The sequence below is a fragment of the Hesperophylax consimilis genome, chromosome 8, assembly GCF_061612785.1.
Source record: "Hesperophylax consimilis isolate HC1 chromosome 8, BYU_Hcon_1.0, whole genome shotgun sequence".
Taxonomy (NCBI): Eukaryota; Metazoa; Arthropoda; class Insecta; order Trichoptera; family Limnephilidae; genus Hesperophylax; species Hesperophylax consimilis.
This window is the reverse complement of record NC_142843.1, coordinates 9945561-9961213: the sequence shown is the minus strand read 5'-3', so window position 1 is coordinate 9961213 and position 15653 is coordinate 9945561. Positions and strand designations below refer to the sequence as shown.

The 15653-nt window shown below is 35.2% G+C and overlaps 1 protein-coding gene and 1 pseudogene across 1 annotated transcript in view; both read left to right on the top strand.

Moving 5' to 3' along the window:
* The window catches only part of Tbc1d8-9 (TBC1 domain family member 8/9), a 47363-nt gene that overhangs the window by 15477 nt on the left and 16233 nt on the right, over positions 1 to 15653 (top strand). Inside the window, exons 9-14 of the mRNA XM_089634858.1 lie at positions 794 to 1073; positions 1488 to 1681; positions 9781 to 9975; positions 12132 to 12281; positions 13448 to 13633; positions 14828 to 15013. Coding sequence (XP_089490984.1) covers positions 794 to 1073; positions 1488 to 1681; positions 9781 to 9975; positions 12132 to 12281; positions 13448 to 13633; positions 14828 to 15013 — 1191 coding nt within the window. The remainder of the gene's footprint in view (positions 1 to 793; positions 1074 to 1487; positions 1682 to 9780; positions 9976 to 12131; positions 12282 to 13447; positions 13634 to 14827; positions 15014 to 15653) is intronic.
* LOC149421542 (uncharacterized) lies at positions 2742 to 6249 on the top strand (annotated as a pseudogene).

The following is a 15653-nucleotide window of genomic DNA, read 5'->3' as shown; positions in this document are numbered from 1 at the left end:
ATTTATTGTCTACAAGATTTTGAGTGAAAACTGCAAATTTAAAAAATAATAATAATAACATAATATTTATATAGTGCAGTTTTATGTACAGGGTTTTCCAATAAGAGGTGTTATTTTGAATAGCCCGCTATTTCGGTAGATGTTACTTTTGAAGCAGTCATTTTTTGACATTTGACAAGTAGAAACTACGCCATTAATAAAAATGGAACGATACACGCTTCAACAACGCATTGAAATTATTAAAATTCACTTTAGTGAATCAAATGCAAATCATCTTGAGGTGATAAGGCCCATTTCCACCTCGGTGGCTTCGTCAACAAGCAAAATTGTCGCATCTGGGGCTCGGAAAACCCAAGAGTTATTGTTGAAAAGCCTCTCTATCCTCAACGTGTGACTGTTTGGTGCGGTTTATGGTCCGGCGGAGTCATTGGACCTTACTTTTTCGAAAATGAGGCTGGAGCAACAGTTACGGTGAATGGATTGCGCTATCGAGAGATGATTAATGATTTTTTATGGCCGGGATTGGATGGTATTGATCTGGACAACGTTTACTTTGAACAAGACGGCGCTACGTGCCACATAAGCAACGAAACCATTGATCTTTTACGATTGAATATCAAAATAACACCTCTTATTGGAAAACCCTGTATTTCACTTCAAGTGTGCTGTACTATAATAAACTTAAAAATAATAATTTAGTATATAAATAATCGATTTGTGACATTTGAGGTCTTCTCTCCAAGGTCTTCGATTTTTAGTCTTTGTATTAAATGAATTATTATTTTATCGACAGGAGAAGATGTGGGAGCAGCACATGTCGGAGATGGGGCGCGGGGTGAGCATGTACCGGACCTGCGGCGGGGGAGAGCTGGTGGTGCGCGGCGTGCCAGACGCTCTGCGCGGGGAACTGTGGGGCGTGTTCAGCGGCGCGGGGCTTCGGCGTGCGGCTGGTCGTGGAGAGTACCGCCGCCTGGTGGGATGCGCCCTCGCCGAGCGCTCGCAGGCCAACGAGGAGATTGAGCGCGATTTGCACCGCTCGCTACCCGAGCACCCCGCCTTCCAGAGCGAGATTGGTAATTAATTCATCTAAAGGCTTAACCTCTTGTGTGCCGCCATTCCCAATAAGCACAATCAAAAAAAAATTCTAAGCTATTCTAGGGAAACTTCCTAAGCTAGGATTATATACTGTTTTCATAAATATATAAACACAATATCTGGTAAGACCGTACAATTAAAAAAAACACAATTTTTCGAAAAACAAGTAAGTTATTATGAACATAAAATATATTTGGCGGATTGTGAAAATTTCGCATCAGCACACCAAGAGTTAATACTCCGAAACCGCGATTTCCAAACTGTTAAGCTCCGTTTTGACTCCTTCAAACTTCTAATTGCTTTTGTAAGGGCTAGTAGACCTTTCGCCCAATATTCAAATGTAACATCAAAGTGCCATTCAACACTATTTTGTTTTTTTATTTTGTGCGCAGGAATATCGGCGCTGCGTCGAGTGTTGTGCGCGTACGCGCTTCGCAATCCGCAGATCGGCTACTGCCAGGCCATGAACATTGTGGCATCGGTGCTGCTGATCTACTGTCCCGAGGAACAAGCCTTCTGGCTGCTGGCCACCATCTGCGAGACGCTGCTCACCGACTACTACAACACCAGGGTCATTGGGGCGCTGGTAAATAATATGGTTCTATGCCAAACAGAACACTAAAGAAAAGTGATGGAAAAAAAACTAATCTAACCTAACCTAACCTAAATCTCAGTGGATCAATGCGTCTCATTTTGAAACAATGTACATAAATGCTTTGGTGAAACTTGGTGGATCACATAATGCGACATCCGCTTACGGGATAGCCGCAGATAGATCACTTATGTGACAGCCGTGTAGATATCGATGGGTTCCGGGCTAATTGTATTAAGCGACACTCTGGGCGATATAGACTTTTATATATATTTGGAATCAGCGAATTTTTCTGCGTCGTTTGAGCTGTGTTTGGTGACAATCGGAGCACTTTTTTGTCGCTTAATACAACCACATTTTTGGGCCCATTTTGGACTGCAATGTATGAAGCGACACAAAATATTGACAAATTTATGAACTGTGTACTTAAGCTCACTACCAAATACTAGACAATCGCTTAAACTTTTTTTCCTGGAGCAACAATTTACAGGCAACGTACGTTAAAGCATTTAGCCTGACCTTATAAATATATAGAAATGTCGCTTCGTACAATTAGCCTCTTTGTTAAATTCTTATCCAGTGTCGCTTAATACAATTAGCTTTACCTTATAAATATACAAGAATGTCGTTTAATACATTTAGCCTCATTGTCAAATTCATACCTAGTGTCGGTCCATACATTTAGCTCTGTACATGAAATGTTAGATGTTGTCACTTCAACCATTTAGCTTGCAGTAGATAATGATTATGTCGGTCGCATGAACTATTTAGGATTTCAACAGTAAACATTTAAAGAGTATGGTTAAACATATTTTGTTATTCAATATTTGATTTGCAGTGTCGTTTCAGTTATAACAAAAGTAAAGTTCTAGTACTTCAAACAGTTTATCTTAAACGGAATAAGAATAGTATACACATTAATACAATCAACATTTCATATGGATTGACTATTATGACGTTGGTTAAAACAATGATTTTGGCACCATCGCGATAAACCGCGCGAGTTTAAATGCCCCCGCCACCCGACGCGGGCGCTTCAGGCGTATCCCACCTCGCCGCGCATCTCCCCGCGCCGGTCGCCTCGCGGTCGAACGATTTAGTTGACGCAAATCGTGAGCCAGTTCGTACGTGTTTTAATGTTTTTTGGGAGCTGCGCAGAGCATTTGTCGTCAATTTTGGATTTTATGGTGAGTTTATTACGTTTTATTATTTAAACATACATTTGTTTCACATTTTGAAGAAAAACATTGAATATTAAGTAACTAAGTAGGTAACTATATAACTGATATAGGCTAATACAATGAGGGCTTCAAAAAACATCTTTTGGGATGTTTTTGTGGGTGACGATAAAATATTTTGGGATACTGTAATACTATTTGAGCATAAGTATATCTTTTTTGGAAACAGCAGAACGGCGACGACGAGGCTGTAACCACAGGTATTAGGGTGCTCCCACACAGCAATTAACCATTAGCCTTTGTTTTTTTTGTGAGCCCTTGGTTCGTTGCCCAACATAGTATTTTTGTCATCTTGATTAGGTTAATAGTCGCCTTTTTTAAATAAAATGTATGCCAAATTTTAAATGTTTTGTGTGCCCTAAGGTTGTCGCCCAAATAGATATTTGGTCGCCCGTTCTGATAACTAGTTACTCAGTTTGTATTTTAAAGTCACTCATTTTCAATTCTTATATTCGCCCTCAGTCCGTCGCCCACTTAGCATTTATACCCAAAATGGGAATTTATTGTTACCCGATTAAATACTACCCATTTTATTTTAATAAATTTAATATTATCTTAACTATTTTACAGTTTGACACCTAATAATGGAAACAGAACGGAAAAATTGTTCGGAACCTGAAACACCAGAAAAAGTAAAAAGAATGAAAACGGTTGAGCGAAATCTGGATATTGATAGGACACAAAATAAAGAAGACACAAAAAATCTTTCTAAAACTGAAGTAGTGCGCTTTCAACAAGAAGAAAAATTACACAGTCAACCCAGTCGAGAAAAAGAAAGAGAAAAAGATGAATCTTTAGAAAATAGGGAACATCTCACACCTACGATAATGGAAATTATTCCTGATAAAGATATGGATAATAATATTATTAGAAAGTCTTTAGAAGAAGGAAATGCCCAAGATGAAGACTTACCAAGTTTTCCTGACAATGAAGAACCACAACCTAAAAAAAAGAAAAGTAAACAGGCTGTGATGAAGAAAAGTTATGAGGATTTTTTATCTGATCAGGAAGATTTCGTATGGTATTCCTCGCTGTGGATGGATATTGATAGGACACAAAATAAAGAAGACACAGAAAATCTTTCTAAAACTGAAGTAGTGCGCTTTCAACAAGAAGAAAAATTACACAATCAACTCAGTCAAGAAAAAGAAAGAGAAAAAAATGAATCTTTAGAAAATAGGGAACATCTCACACCTACGATAATGGAAATTATTCCTGATAAAGATATGGATAATAATATTATTAGAAAGTCTTTAGAAGAAGGAAATGCCCAAGATGAAGACTTACCAAGTTTTCCTGACAATGAAGAACCACAACCCAAAAAAAAGAAAAGTAAACAGGCTGCGATGAAGAAAAGTTATGTGGATTTTTTATCTGATCAGGAAGATTTCGTATGGGATTCCTCGTCGTGGAAAGAGACTGGTGACGAATCTTCTAGCGAAAGTGAACTTGATAATCCAACGAAAAGACAGAAGAAAAATAAGAAAAGATCACAAGAGACAACAGTTGGTGAAGATGGTATAAGAAAAAAGAGACAGAACAAAAAAAAACTTTATAACCAATTGAAAAAATCTGGCCAGCAATATACAAAAAAAGATGGATCAATCGTTCAAGAAAAGAGACTACATGAAAACCCTTGCGTTGGAAAAAAATGTGGGAATAATTGTGGAGAGATTAGTGAAGAAAGAAGGAAAGGATTATTTGATCATTTTTGGGCCTTGTCCGCTGAAAGAAAAAAAGATTGGTTAGTAGGAATGTCATCAAAGGTAGAAATCAAAAGAAAAAGAACCAAAGAGAGTAATTCAAGAGACAATACTTTTAAATATTTTATTAACGATGGAGAGGGTCGACGCCCTGTATGTCAACAATTTTGGCTAAAAACTCTGGATATTACTCAGCAATACGTTTACTACACTCTCTCAAATGCATCTATGGGATCAGCAAAAACTGAATCAAGAGGAAGAGTTATTCCAAAAAATAAGACATCTGACACAGTCAAGGCCTCAGCTGTCAATTTTATAAAACAATTACCGGCACTTCCTTCACATTACTGTAGGAAGGATAGCACGAGATTATACCTGCCAGTAGAATTTAAAAACATAAAAAATCTCTACCGCATTTATAAAGAAAATCAAGCCAGCAAAGGGGTTGATTATGTAAGTGAGAGGATTTTCCGTGAAATTTTTACTGATGAGTTCAATATTGGATTCCATGTTCCGAAAAAAGACAAATGTCTTAAATGTTTACGTTTTGAAGGCAAAGATATAACTGAGAATGAAGAAATGAAGGAGCATTTGGAAGAGAAAGATGCCTCAAAGAAAAGGTTAGAATGTCATAGAGAACTTCCAAAAAAGAATAGTTCCATTATTTGTACCTCGTTTGACCTTCAAAAGGTATTGAATACCCCATATGGAAGCGGCATGACACTCTTTTATTCAAGAAAATACACAGTTTTTAACTTGTGTTTTTACGAAAGTGTAACCCGCAAGGGTTTCTGCTATGTTTGGGGAGAAACGGAAGGCAAAAGAGGTGGTAATGAGATTTCCACTATTTTGCAAAAGTACATAGACAACGTTGATGAACGTGAAACCGTTAAAAGTTTAATTTTGTACTCGGATTCATGCCCTGGGCAAAATAAAAACAAGATCGTATTGGCAGCCATCCACAACGCTTTGTTGATGTCGAAAAATTTAGAAACTATACAGATGAATTATCTGCTGCCGGGACACAGAGATGACAGTAGACAGTATTCACGCTACAATAGAAAATTCTGTTCGACACACAACGGTATGGGCGCCTTCACAGTGGCTGACAATTTGTCAGCTAGCTAGAAAGGATCCAGGACCCTATCAGGTGGAAGGCCTTACACATGAAGACTTCAAGAATTATGAGGAATTGTCCGAAAAATATTTCAAGGGAAACCTTGTCGGTAAAATAAGCAAGATTCGTGTAGCAACATTCAAGAAGTCTACGCCAAACGTGATGATCGTCAAATATAGCATGCAAGATGATGTAAAAGAAGAGTACATACAAATTTATGCAAAACTGAAACAACTCAATGCAAAATATAAATCAAAGCTTCCTATCACAAAAGCAAAATATAATGACCTGAAAAAGCTATGTGACACTGGTGCTATCCCAAGAATATTTCATTTAGAATATATCAACCTACCATCCAGCAATACTGGCAAAGATACACTGATCGATACTGATATTGAAGACGAAACAGACCTGCCAAATTAAGCCATTATGTCTGATGGGAAAATAACAAGTGTTTAAGTATAAAGAAGAAGAAAAATAAATTAGAAAGTAAGAAGGAAAAGATTGGTTGAATTTTAACTAAGATGTTATTTTTTATAATTTTGATTATTATAACAATTTTTTTGTTACTGTCTTGAACTACAATTATTGTCATAGGAGATAAAAATTATTTTTGTTATTGAAGAGAAACTAAGGATAGTATCTATAATAGATAAGAAAACTTCTAAACTTTTTTTTTAACGAGTGATGTTTTTGATTTGATTACTGAGAAAGTTAGAAAAAAATATAGAAGAAATTATGTAAAGAAATGAAAACCAAAGAAACGCTCGTAAATATTTTCATTTTTATTGTTATTATTTTTAAAAGAAATTATTTTCGTTTGGTTCTATAGAACCTTTTTTTGTAATTGAAGAGATTTTTCTTTTGTTTTTTAAAAAGTAGGTACAGTTCTTAAATACTTAAATGTTAAAGTTTAGAAATGAAGAAGAATGAGAATAATTATTTCAGGTAATAAGACTGTAGGCTACGTGATAAAAAGACTGTTTAACTTCTGATTCCTATGCAATTGTGATAAAAACATTAGTTGTTACCTTGGTAAGCTAAGAAGTTACTGCTGTTCCTAGGTGATTGCCATTTTAAATAAAAAAACTTATCTTTGAACAATTTATAATGTGTGTTTTATTTCTCATTTCATTATTATTAACAAGATAGGTACACCCTATGTATGTAGGTACCTTTTAATTTATCAATGTTTTAACCGCCAATTTCTACAAACTTCATTTTTCAAGTATGATTACAAACAATTTATTAAAAAAATATCAGTCGCATTAACTAATTAGCCATACATTAATAAGTTTAAGATATGGTATTTAAATCAGTTAGCTTAGGTTTGAAATATGACCAACTCTTCGATTAAAGCACTTAGCTTAGAGCCATTATTTGCATGCCTAGGCGGTTAAGTCATTTAGCTTGGAACAAGAAATAATAAACCTAGGCGGTTAAGTCATTTAGCTTGGAACAAGAAATAATAAACCTAGGCGGTTAAGTCATTTAGCTTGGAACAAGAAATAATAAACCTAGGCGGTTTAGTCATTTAGCCTAGAATAAGAAACAATAATCTTAGGCGGTTAAGTCATTTAGCCTGGAACAAAAAAAAGTAAAATATAGGTCATTTTGTATTAAGCGACATTTATCTTCGTTAAAAATAGGAATATTAGAAAAAAAAATGAATCCGAATATGGGGAATATGTTATAAAAACAGTAATATCCTTCTTTTTAAAAAAATAATGTGATTTGCTAAAGTTATATTTTTTTTTATTTATTTATTTATTTATTTATTTATTTATTTTATTTAAACGCCCATTGGGCTTTTACATACATTGTTATTAGTGTTATTACATTAACTATGTGACATTGAAAAGTTTACGTACATATATAAATAAAATAGTTATTATATCTGTAGTACATAAATGTTTTACAAATAATACAGAATACCATTATGGAGAACAGTTTTTTTTTCTTTTTTTACTTACTTAGAAAAATAAATGGATTGAAATTAATCAGCATTTATAGGGACTTAAAATCATATTCGAATTGTTATTTAAATTACAATATTAATTTTTAAAGTTAAAACATATATATTAAAGTTAAAAAATCATAAAAGAAGTCATAAAAGAAAAGAGTGAAAAAACAGAAGCTAAAAAATGGGTTTTTTACTATGGAGTGGAGAAGTCATACATATCAGCAAAGTGTTTATGTAGATTTCGTTTGAGCACTGCTACGGAATCTCTAAATATATCAACAACATTACCAAATTTATTACCAAAATTTTGTATTCGATTTAACGATATGTGCGCATGATAATTAGATTTGAAATTGTTACAGAAAAAGGTGGAATTTTGTCTCGTATTTTTGGAAGGTACAAATAATTTTATTGTGGCAAGAATTTCAGGGCTGTCGATTCTATAATTAATAATTTTATTTAGTAGAACAAGGTCGGAGATAATTCGCCTATCTGATAGCGTAATCAAATTTAGTTGATGCATGAGTTGGATATAATTTATATTTTGGATTGGAATATTTAGTTTAAAGTTAATAAATCTTAAAAATTTGTGTTGTACCCTTTCAATATTGTTGGAATGTACTTTATAAAACGGGGACCAAATAGGCGAATTATACTCTACTTGACTTCTTACTAAAGATGTGTACAGTGTGTTCAAACATTCTAGTGACTTGAAGTCACATGCGGTTCTACATATAAACCCAAGCATTTTTAGGGCTTTATTTGTGATTTCATTTATATGCGGATTGAATGTTAACTGTTCATCAAATATAACACCCAAGTCCCTGATTTGAGTGACAGCTGTCAATTTTACATTATTAAGCGAATATTCATAAATTGTATGATTTCGTATTTTACAAAAACGAATGACCTGACATTTTTTAATATTAAGAAACAGAGAGTTGATGATGCACCAACGATATAGTTTATTTAAATTAAGTTGCAAAGCATAACAATCGTCTAAACTGCGTATTGTTTTATATATTTTCAAATCATCTGCGAAAAGAAGAACTTCTACATCTTTAAATATGCTAACAATATCATTAATAAATAACAAAAAAAGAATTGGTCCCAGGTGAGACCCCTGAGGGACCCCACTTGTGGCTTCGAAAATGTAAGATTCCACAGATTTTATTTTGACACATAGCTCTCTTTTACTAAGATAACTTTCAATCCAACTTAACAGATTACCCTTGATACCCAACATACTTAATTTTTGTACAAGGATATGTCGCCTAACTTTGTCAAATGCTTTGGAAAAATCAGTATATATTGAATCCACTTGATGCTTCAAGGCAAGAGAATCAGTTATGTAATTTTCGTATATGATCAAGTTACTTAGGGTGGATTTACCTGTGATAAAGCCATGCTGGTTGGGTACAATAATATTATTAATTTGTTTACATATTACATCTAGGACTAACGATTCAAATAGTTTGGGAATAGCGGACAATATACATATTGGTCTGTAGTTCGATACATCGCTTTTATCTCCCTTTTTATGAATAGGCGTAAGATAGCTTTTTTTCCACTGTTTTGGAAAACACCCTGACGACAAAGACTTATTAAATAGTAAAAATAATGGATAAGTCAAAATTATTCTAAAAATCGAAACTTTAAACTGCTCTTGTGTAAAGTTTAAAAAATGTCGGTTAATACAAATAGCCTGGAACCCGTCGATATGGTTAACAAGGAATAAATAACATCTATGATCAGATGTGTGTACGTTTCTTGTTACCATTCATCCAATTGATACAGTAAACCCACACATGTATGTGGTTTTATCAGTATGAGAGTTTCAATGTATATTAGATCAATGTTTTTAGAAACTTTTCTTAAAATAAAGCAATAGAGTAATTATAAATTGAAAAATGATTAAAAAAAAAACTCTTCTTTGAATTTTCTTAAAAAAATGTTCTCTGTTAAATCTTAATTTTCTTTTCGTAGTTGAAGTTTTGAAAAAAAATTAACATTAATCAAAAGTATTATTGTATAAAATGACTTATTGTGTACTGTTTTTTTTTCTCAATCAGGTTGATCAAGGAGTTCTGGATGACTTGACCAGGGAGCACCTCCCAGACCTTCACGCCAAGCTGGCGCAGCTCGGCATGATGGAGATGATATCACTGTCCTGGTTCCTGACCATCTTCATCAGCGTTATGCCATACGAGAGCGCTGTCCACATCATGGACTGCTTCTTCTACGACGGGGCCAAGGTTATCTTTCAGGTGAGTGCTTGTTCACGGGACTTGGAGTACATTATCTGCAGGATTCAACATGTTGGCCAGTCATTTATTTATTTATTTTATTTATTCATTTCAATTTACACACAGTACAATATGATACAAGATATAATTAAAATATTTTGTGATTATTGATTATTGTACCTTATCAGGTCGAAATTATTGGTTCCTAACTAGGCAAATTGCCCGTTCCAAGAAACCAAAAAATATGTGAAAGTAAGTGTGAGATTTGTCTATGTCTATAATATATCTCATTAATGTTTTAATTTGTGATGTTTAATCGTTACAATCTTATGATAGAGTCGAACTTGAGCTGTTGTGTATGTTTCAATTGTGTATGAGCAATAATTAGAATAATGGAAGATATATATAGTGCGTGATTAGTCTATGTCTATTTATTACGTGACGTTTTTTAACATTTTTTCAGATTCTCCTCTGCCCAGTCCAATCAACCATTTAGTTATTATTGGGCCTATGTATGATATATTACAAGTTTTTATGTTTAATTCAGGGGGGATTTTGTTGTACAATTTAGGTACATTAAAACATGGTACTATCTTACAGACAATCGCAGAGAACTTTAGTATTATTCTCTTCCTTAAATGGTCAAGATTTAATTACTTTTTCCTTTTTTTAAATTTAATATTATACCAGAGTCAGAACTACCCGGAACAAGTGGGGATATTATGTAATCTCCAATTTGAGACAAATTTAATATTATACCAGAGTCAGAACTACCCGGAACAAGTGGGGATATTATGTAATCTCCAATTTGAGACAAATTTAATATTATACCAGAGTCAGAACTACCCGGAACAAGTGGGGATATTATGTAATCTCCAATTTGAGACAAATTTAATATTATACCAGAGTCAGAACTACCCGGAACAAGTGGGGATATTATGTAATCTCCAATTTGAGACAAATTTAATATTATACCAGAGTCAAAACTACCCGGAACAAGTGGGGATATTATGTAATCTCCAATTTGAGACAAATTTAATATTATACCAGAGTCAAAACTACCCGGAACAAGTGGGGATATTATGTAATCTCCAATTTGAGACAAATTTCGAGAAGTGTCTGGCCTTTAGATCTGATAATAACTTTCCATTACTGCTGTATATTTCGACCCTGAATGGTGGTCTCTGACCAGGCAATACTGAAAGTATCTTACACTTTATAATATCACAGTATCCAATAGCCTAGGGCCCCTGGCCAGGGACCTTTTTTATGACAATTATTTCAACACATTTTCTAGGGCCACCAATTTGGAGGGTCTATGTCAAAAATTGTACACATTTGACTTGGAAAGAAATATTTCAACAAATTTTCTAGGGCCCCCACTTCGAAGGGAGTCCCGGCCGCTCAATGTGTGCAGAAATGGTACACATTGAGGACACGGTACTCAATTTTGATTTTGTATCAAAATTATACGCATTGAAGAAAAATTAAATAAGACTTCCTATACCGAAATAAGTCAATCTTCTGAAATAATTTCTATATAACACGTCACCCCAATAATATTATTGAGATGTATGACCGTACTTTACGTTTATGTACGAAATAAATGTGACAAGTTTAGTGCCAGATACAGTTTAAATTTGTATATTAGCAGGTACTTTATCGCTTGTCTGAATTTACGCACAATCTGTTCCAACTTTGAAAATGACACTTAAATTCAATGCAAATCAAAAATTATTGAACCAGAGTCAAGGAGTTATAACTCCGATTGAAAATTGGAACTGTGAATATTGTCATATATGTATAACTATATCCACCAATGAAAAAAACTCTGAATTATTATTCTTATTCCATAGACTTTCAGAGTTTTTCATTGGTCTATAGTATAATAAGTAGGCTCCGAATGAGAATTGTACTGTCTATATTGGCATATATATGGTTTTTTATGACCAATTTGTTTCATACAAAAAGCCCGAAGATATCGATCTAGTGAGTGATTTATTTATGATCAGAGTTATACAGACAGACAGACAGACACACAACCAAATTTAGTATTTTTGAAGATTGATGATTGAAAAGTAGCCATAAAGATTGCATGTAGCCTGGAATTGAAAAAGTTTCCTTGAGACAAAGATTTTTTTTTCTGTTCTTAAAATTAAAAATTCGCTTTGCTTCAGGTGGCCCTGATGATCCTCGATTGGAACAAGGAGAAGCTGATAAATTGCCGGGACGATGGGGAAGCTATGCAGATCCTGGGGGAGTACCTGGAAGGAGTCTACAATGATGAAGCAGTGTCCGTCACCACTGAACCTCGATCTACCAATAAGGTATACCACATAAACAGTCACATTTTTATTCTCACACTTAGGTCAGATTCATTCATGCTAATATTACTAGTGAATTACTTCATACAATCATTGATCGGACATTCAATTCAGTATTACAAGAAGTATAATCACTCAAGCTATAGCGATAGGTTTTATAAAAAAAATTATTCTTTAATTTATAATCACATGAATTCTGTTCAAATTTTTGATAGCTATCGCTCAGCGGTAAATAATATGTACTCGCATTTTTTTAATCGTGCAGATGAAGCAAGGTATGTTTTATGTATGTATTTGTTGAATTTGAATGTTTCTGATAAACATTGAGCTCGTAAGCCATCTTGAATACTTATTAATGGCGGCAATCCAAAATACCATCAATGTGTTGGGCTGATGTCACAGGCATCGCTGTCTGTGGGAGTGATGGAGCCTGGTTCATTAAAGCAATTGGAGTCGGGGGGTCACGATACTCAGCAGTGCGGGAACCACTGAAGAAGTTCCAAAATATCACGACAATTAACACATTCACAGACACAACGTCTCTTGATGTCATTTTAGAGGAAATGAGGTATGACACAACATACATATTACGTCTTTTATCAGAGATGCGATATGACACAACGGACTGGGAAATTAAGTTATGATTTGCAGTAGTATGTAGCCTGTCTATTGTGTCATAACGCGAACACTTGTATACTTGATAGTGTAAACCCAAAGATTATTTTCCTTGACTTCACAAAACATGTGTATTGTGACAAAAGATATGTGATAGCATGTGTCAAATCACAAACCTCCATTAAACCTCTATTAAAATACTTGGATGTTTTTGTTTCTTCTTAAACTGTTGCTATTGAGTAGGACTGCTGTTGAATTATGTACCTTCTGCTTAAGAAAATTTAAAGGCATACTGCTGATGACTTTGTTGTAACCTTCTCGGAAACGACGCATACTTCAAAAAAATCGCTACAGCGGAGTTCTCAGCAGCAGAACCATAATTATTACAAAGCTTTTATCGAGTGCTGCAGAAGAGTTCTACTTTTGAGGTCTGAAGCTAGTAAGACTATTTCATCCCCAATTTCGGGTGTGTTGTGAGGCTGAAGGAAGTGGAGAGGAGTAGGAGATGGGGAGGAAGAAGATTGGAATGTACCTGGGTGCCTTTAATCTTCCAGGTGATCAGAGTGCAGACACTGGTGTACGAGTCATATCGCCGGTTCGGCGGCATGAGCAGCGAGTCCATCGAGCAGCGGAGACTGAAGCACCGCCTGAGGGTCATTAGCACACTGGAGCAGGGCGTTGAGAGGAACGCCATCCGTTCCATGCAGCAGGACGGCTTCTATTCACAGGAGGAGCTGCAGGTAAACGCCATTCTCGTGAATTTATCTTCTTCCGTTGAAGGTCACCATCTTAGACTATAAAGTAAAAAATCTGTGTGCTGAGACAGCATAAACACTAGAACGGTGACTGGCGTCGTGAAATTTTCACAGCTTCATTTGTGTCTGATTTTTCTAGGTCAATGCAGCTATTTTAAACTGTATGAAGTACCCATTTAACTTAGTCGACCGAATTGACTAGTGTGTCGAGTTCCCACCCAGGTGTCGTGGATTCAATTTCTTGGTTGGCCAAATTCTCCATCATTGCACAAGCAACATCTTCCACTTTTAAAGATGTTATTAGGAGATTTTAAAATATTGTCAGGTTATTCGTAACCCGAGAATGTTTGTCTTCAAATAATTTTTTAATCAAATAATATTAGATATGATCGCACATACAGGGTGTTTCATTACGTACCTGAAGGATTTTAACCAGCGATTTTTGAGCATATTGGAAGTAAAAAAATGTATGTGTCATTTTGCTGTCTGATGGTATATATTTAAATTTATTTTTCTGTCACACATTACTACTAATCACACTGCCACACGTCGCAACAGATAACATGATACGCGCTGTCTCGGCTGTACGGTGCTGCTGGAACCAGATGGAGTGAGTACCACTTAACCCGTAAGGCAATTTTTTTGTTTGTTTTGTTTTTAATTGAAAAAAATATCATCAGACAAAATAGGCAAAATCAATTGAAATAACATCTACATTTTTAAGTCCAAATATGGTCAAGAATTAGTGGTTAAAACCCTTCAGGTAGATCCATTAATTACATATAATTTCTCCAGTTGTTGGGGTTTTGCAGTCACAAGTGATAAGTTCTGTGTACATTGTAATTTCTCCAGTTGTTGGGGTTTTGCAGTCGCAAGTGATAAGTTCTGTGTACATTGTAATTTCTCCAGTTGTTGGGGTTTTGCAGTCGCAAGTGATAAGTTCTGTGTACATTGTAATTTCTCCAGTTGTTGGGGTTTTGCAGTCACAAGTGATATGTTCTGTGTACATTGTAATTTCTCCAGTTGTTTGGGTTTTGCAGTCACAAGTGATAACTTCTGTATACATTGTAATTTCTCCAGTTGTTTGGGTTATGCAGTCACAAGTAATAAGTTCTGTACAGTAAAGATTTGGATTTATGTTTTTTTTTTCTTAGAATAATTGACTTTTACTTTTTGCAGGAGGTGATATCGGTAGTGCGTGAGGAGCTGCTGTGGGCACGGCGCACGCCCCACGAGCGCGTGGATGGGGGCTCCCCCTGCGACGCATACCCGCTGGACTTTGGCCAGTTCCGCCAGCTGCTGGCGTCCATGTCCCCCTGGGGGCGCGGACAGTATGGTGAAAGCCTGGCCGCCCGCATGTTCAGGGTAGGTTTACGCATTCTAAATGGAATAGTTATGAGGTTTGTGATTCCGTAGACAATATTTCATTATTTTTGTTCATATAACGGCCTTGGATGAAAGTAAACTAAATTCAGTTATTATCTAGAGACGACCTTGGATGGCCTTGCATCCTGGTCGGTCCGTCAAATTTGTTTATAATTTAGAATATAATTTTGAAAATTTTCCATTTTCACGTAACATTAAACTCTATATGCTGGTGGTAGATGCCATGATGGTACGATTAACCTTTTGAACGCGTTAATATGCTCCGTTTTATCTATACCCGTACGCGGTACATATTTTCAAATACCTATGCATGCAATTAAATGTCAAATTATAGCATTCTGGCATGATTTATTGGACTATATAGACAGAACAGATTATTCTCCACAATATGAAAACAAATCTTCGTGTGTCAACACTCTTATATGTTTATAAAAACAAAAACATAAAATTTCATACAAAGACGTACCGTATCTTTTGAATGTGGTCCCGCCATTCACTCGGCGTCATAAATAAACCACTCTCGGTGTGTGTGTACTTAGGCCACTGTGTTTATAGACACAAGTGGGACACCATGATCACTTATCATTCTTAGTTATGAAAAGTTGTAAATGACAAACTA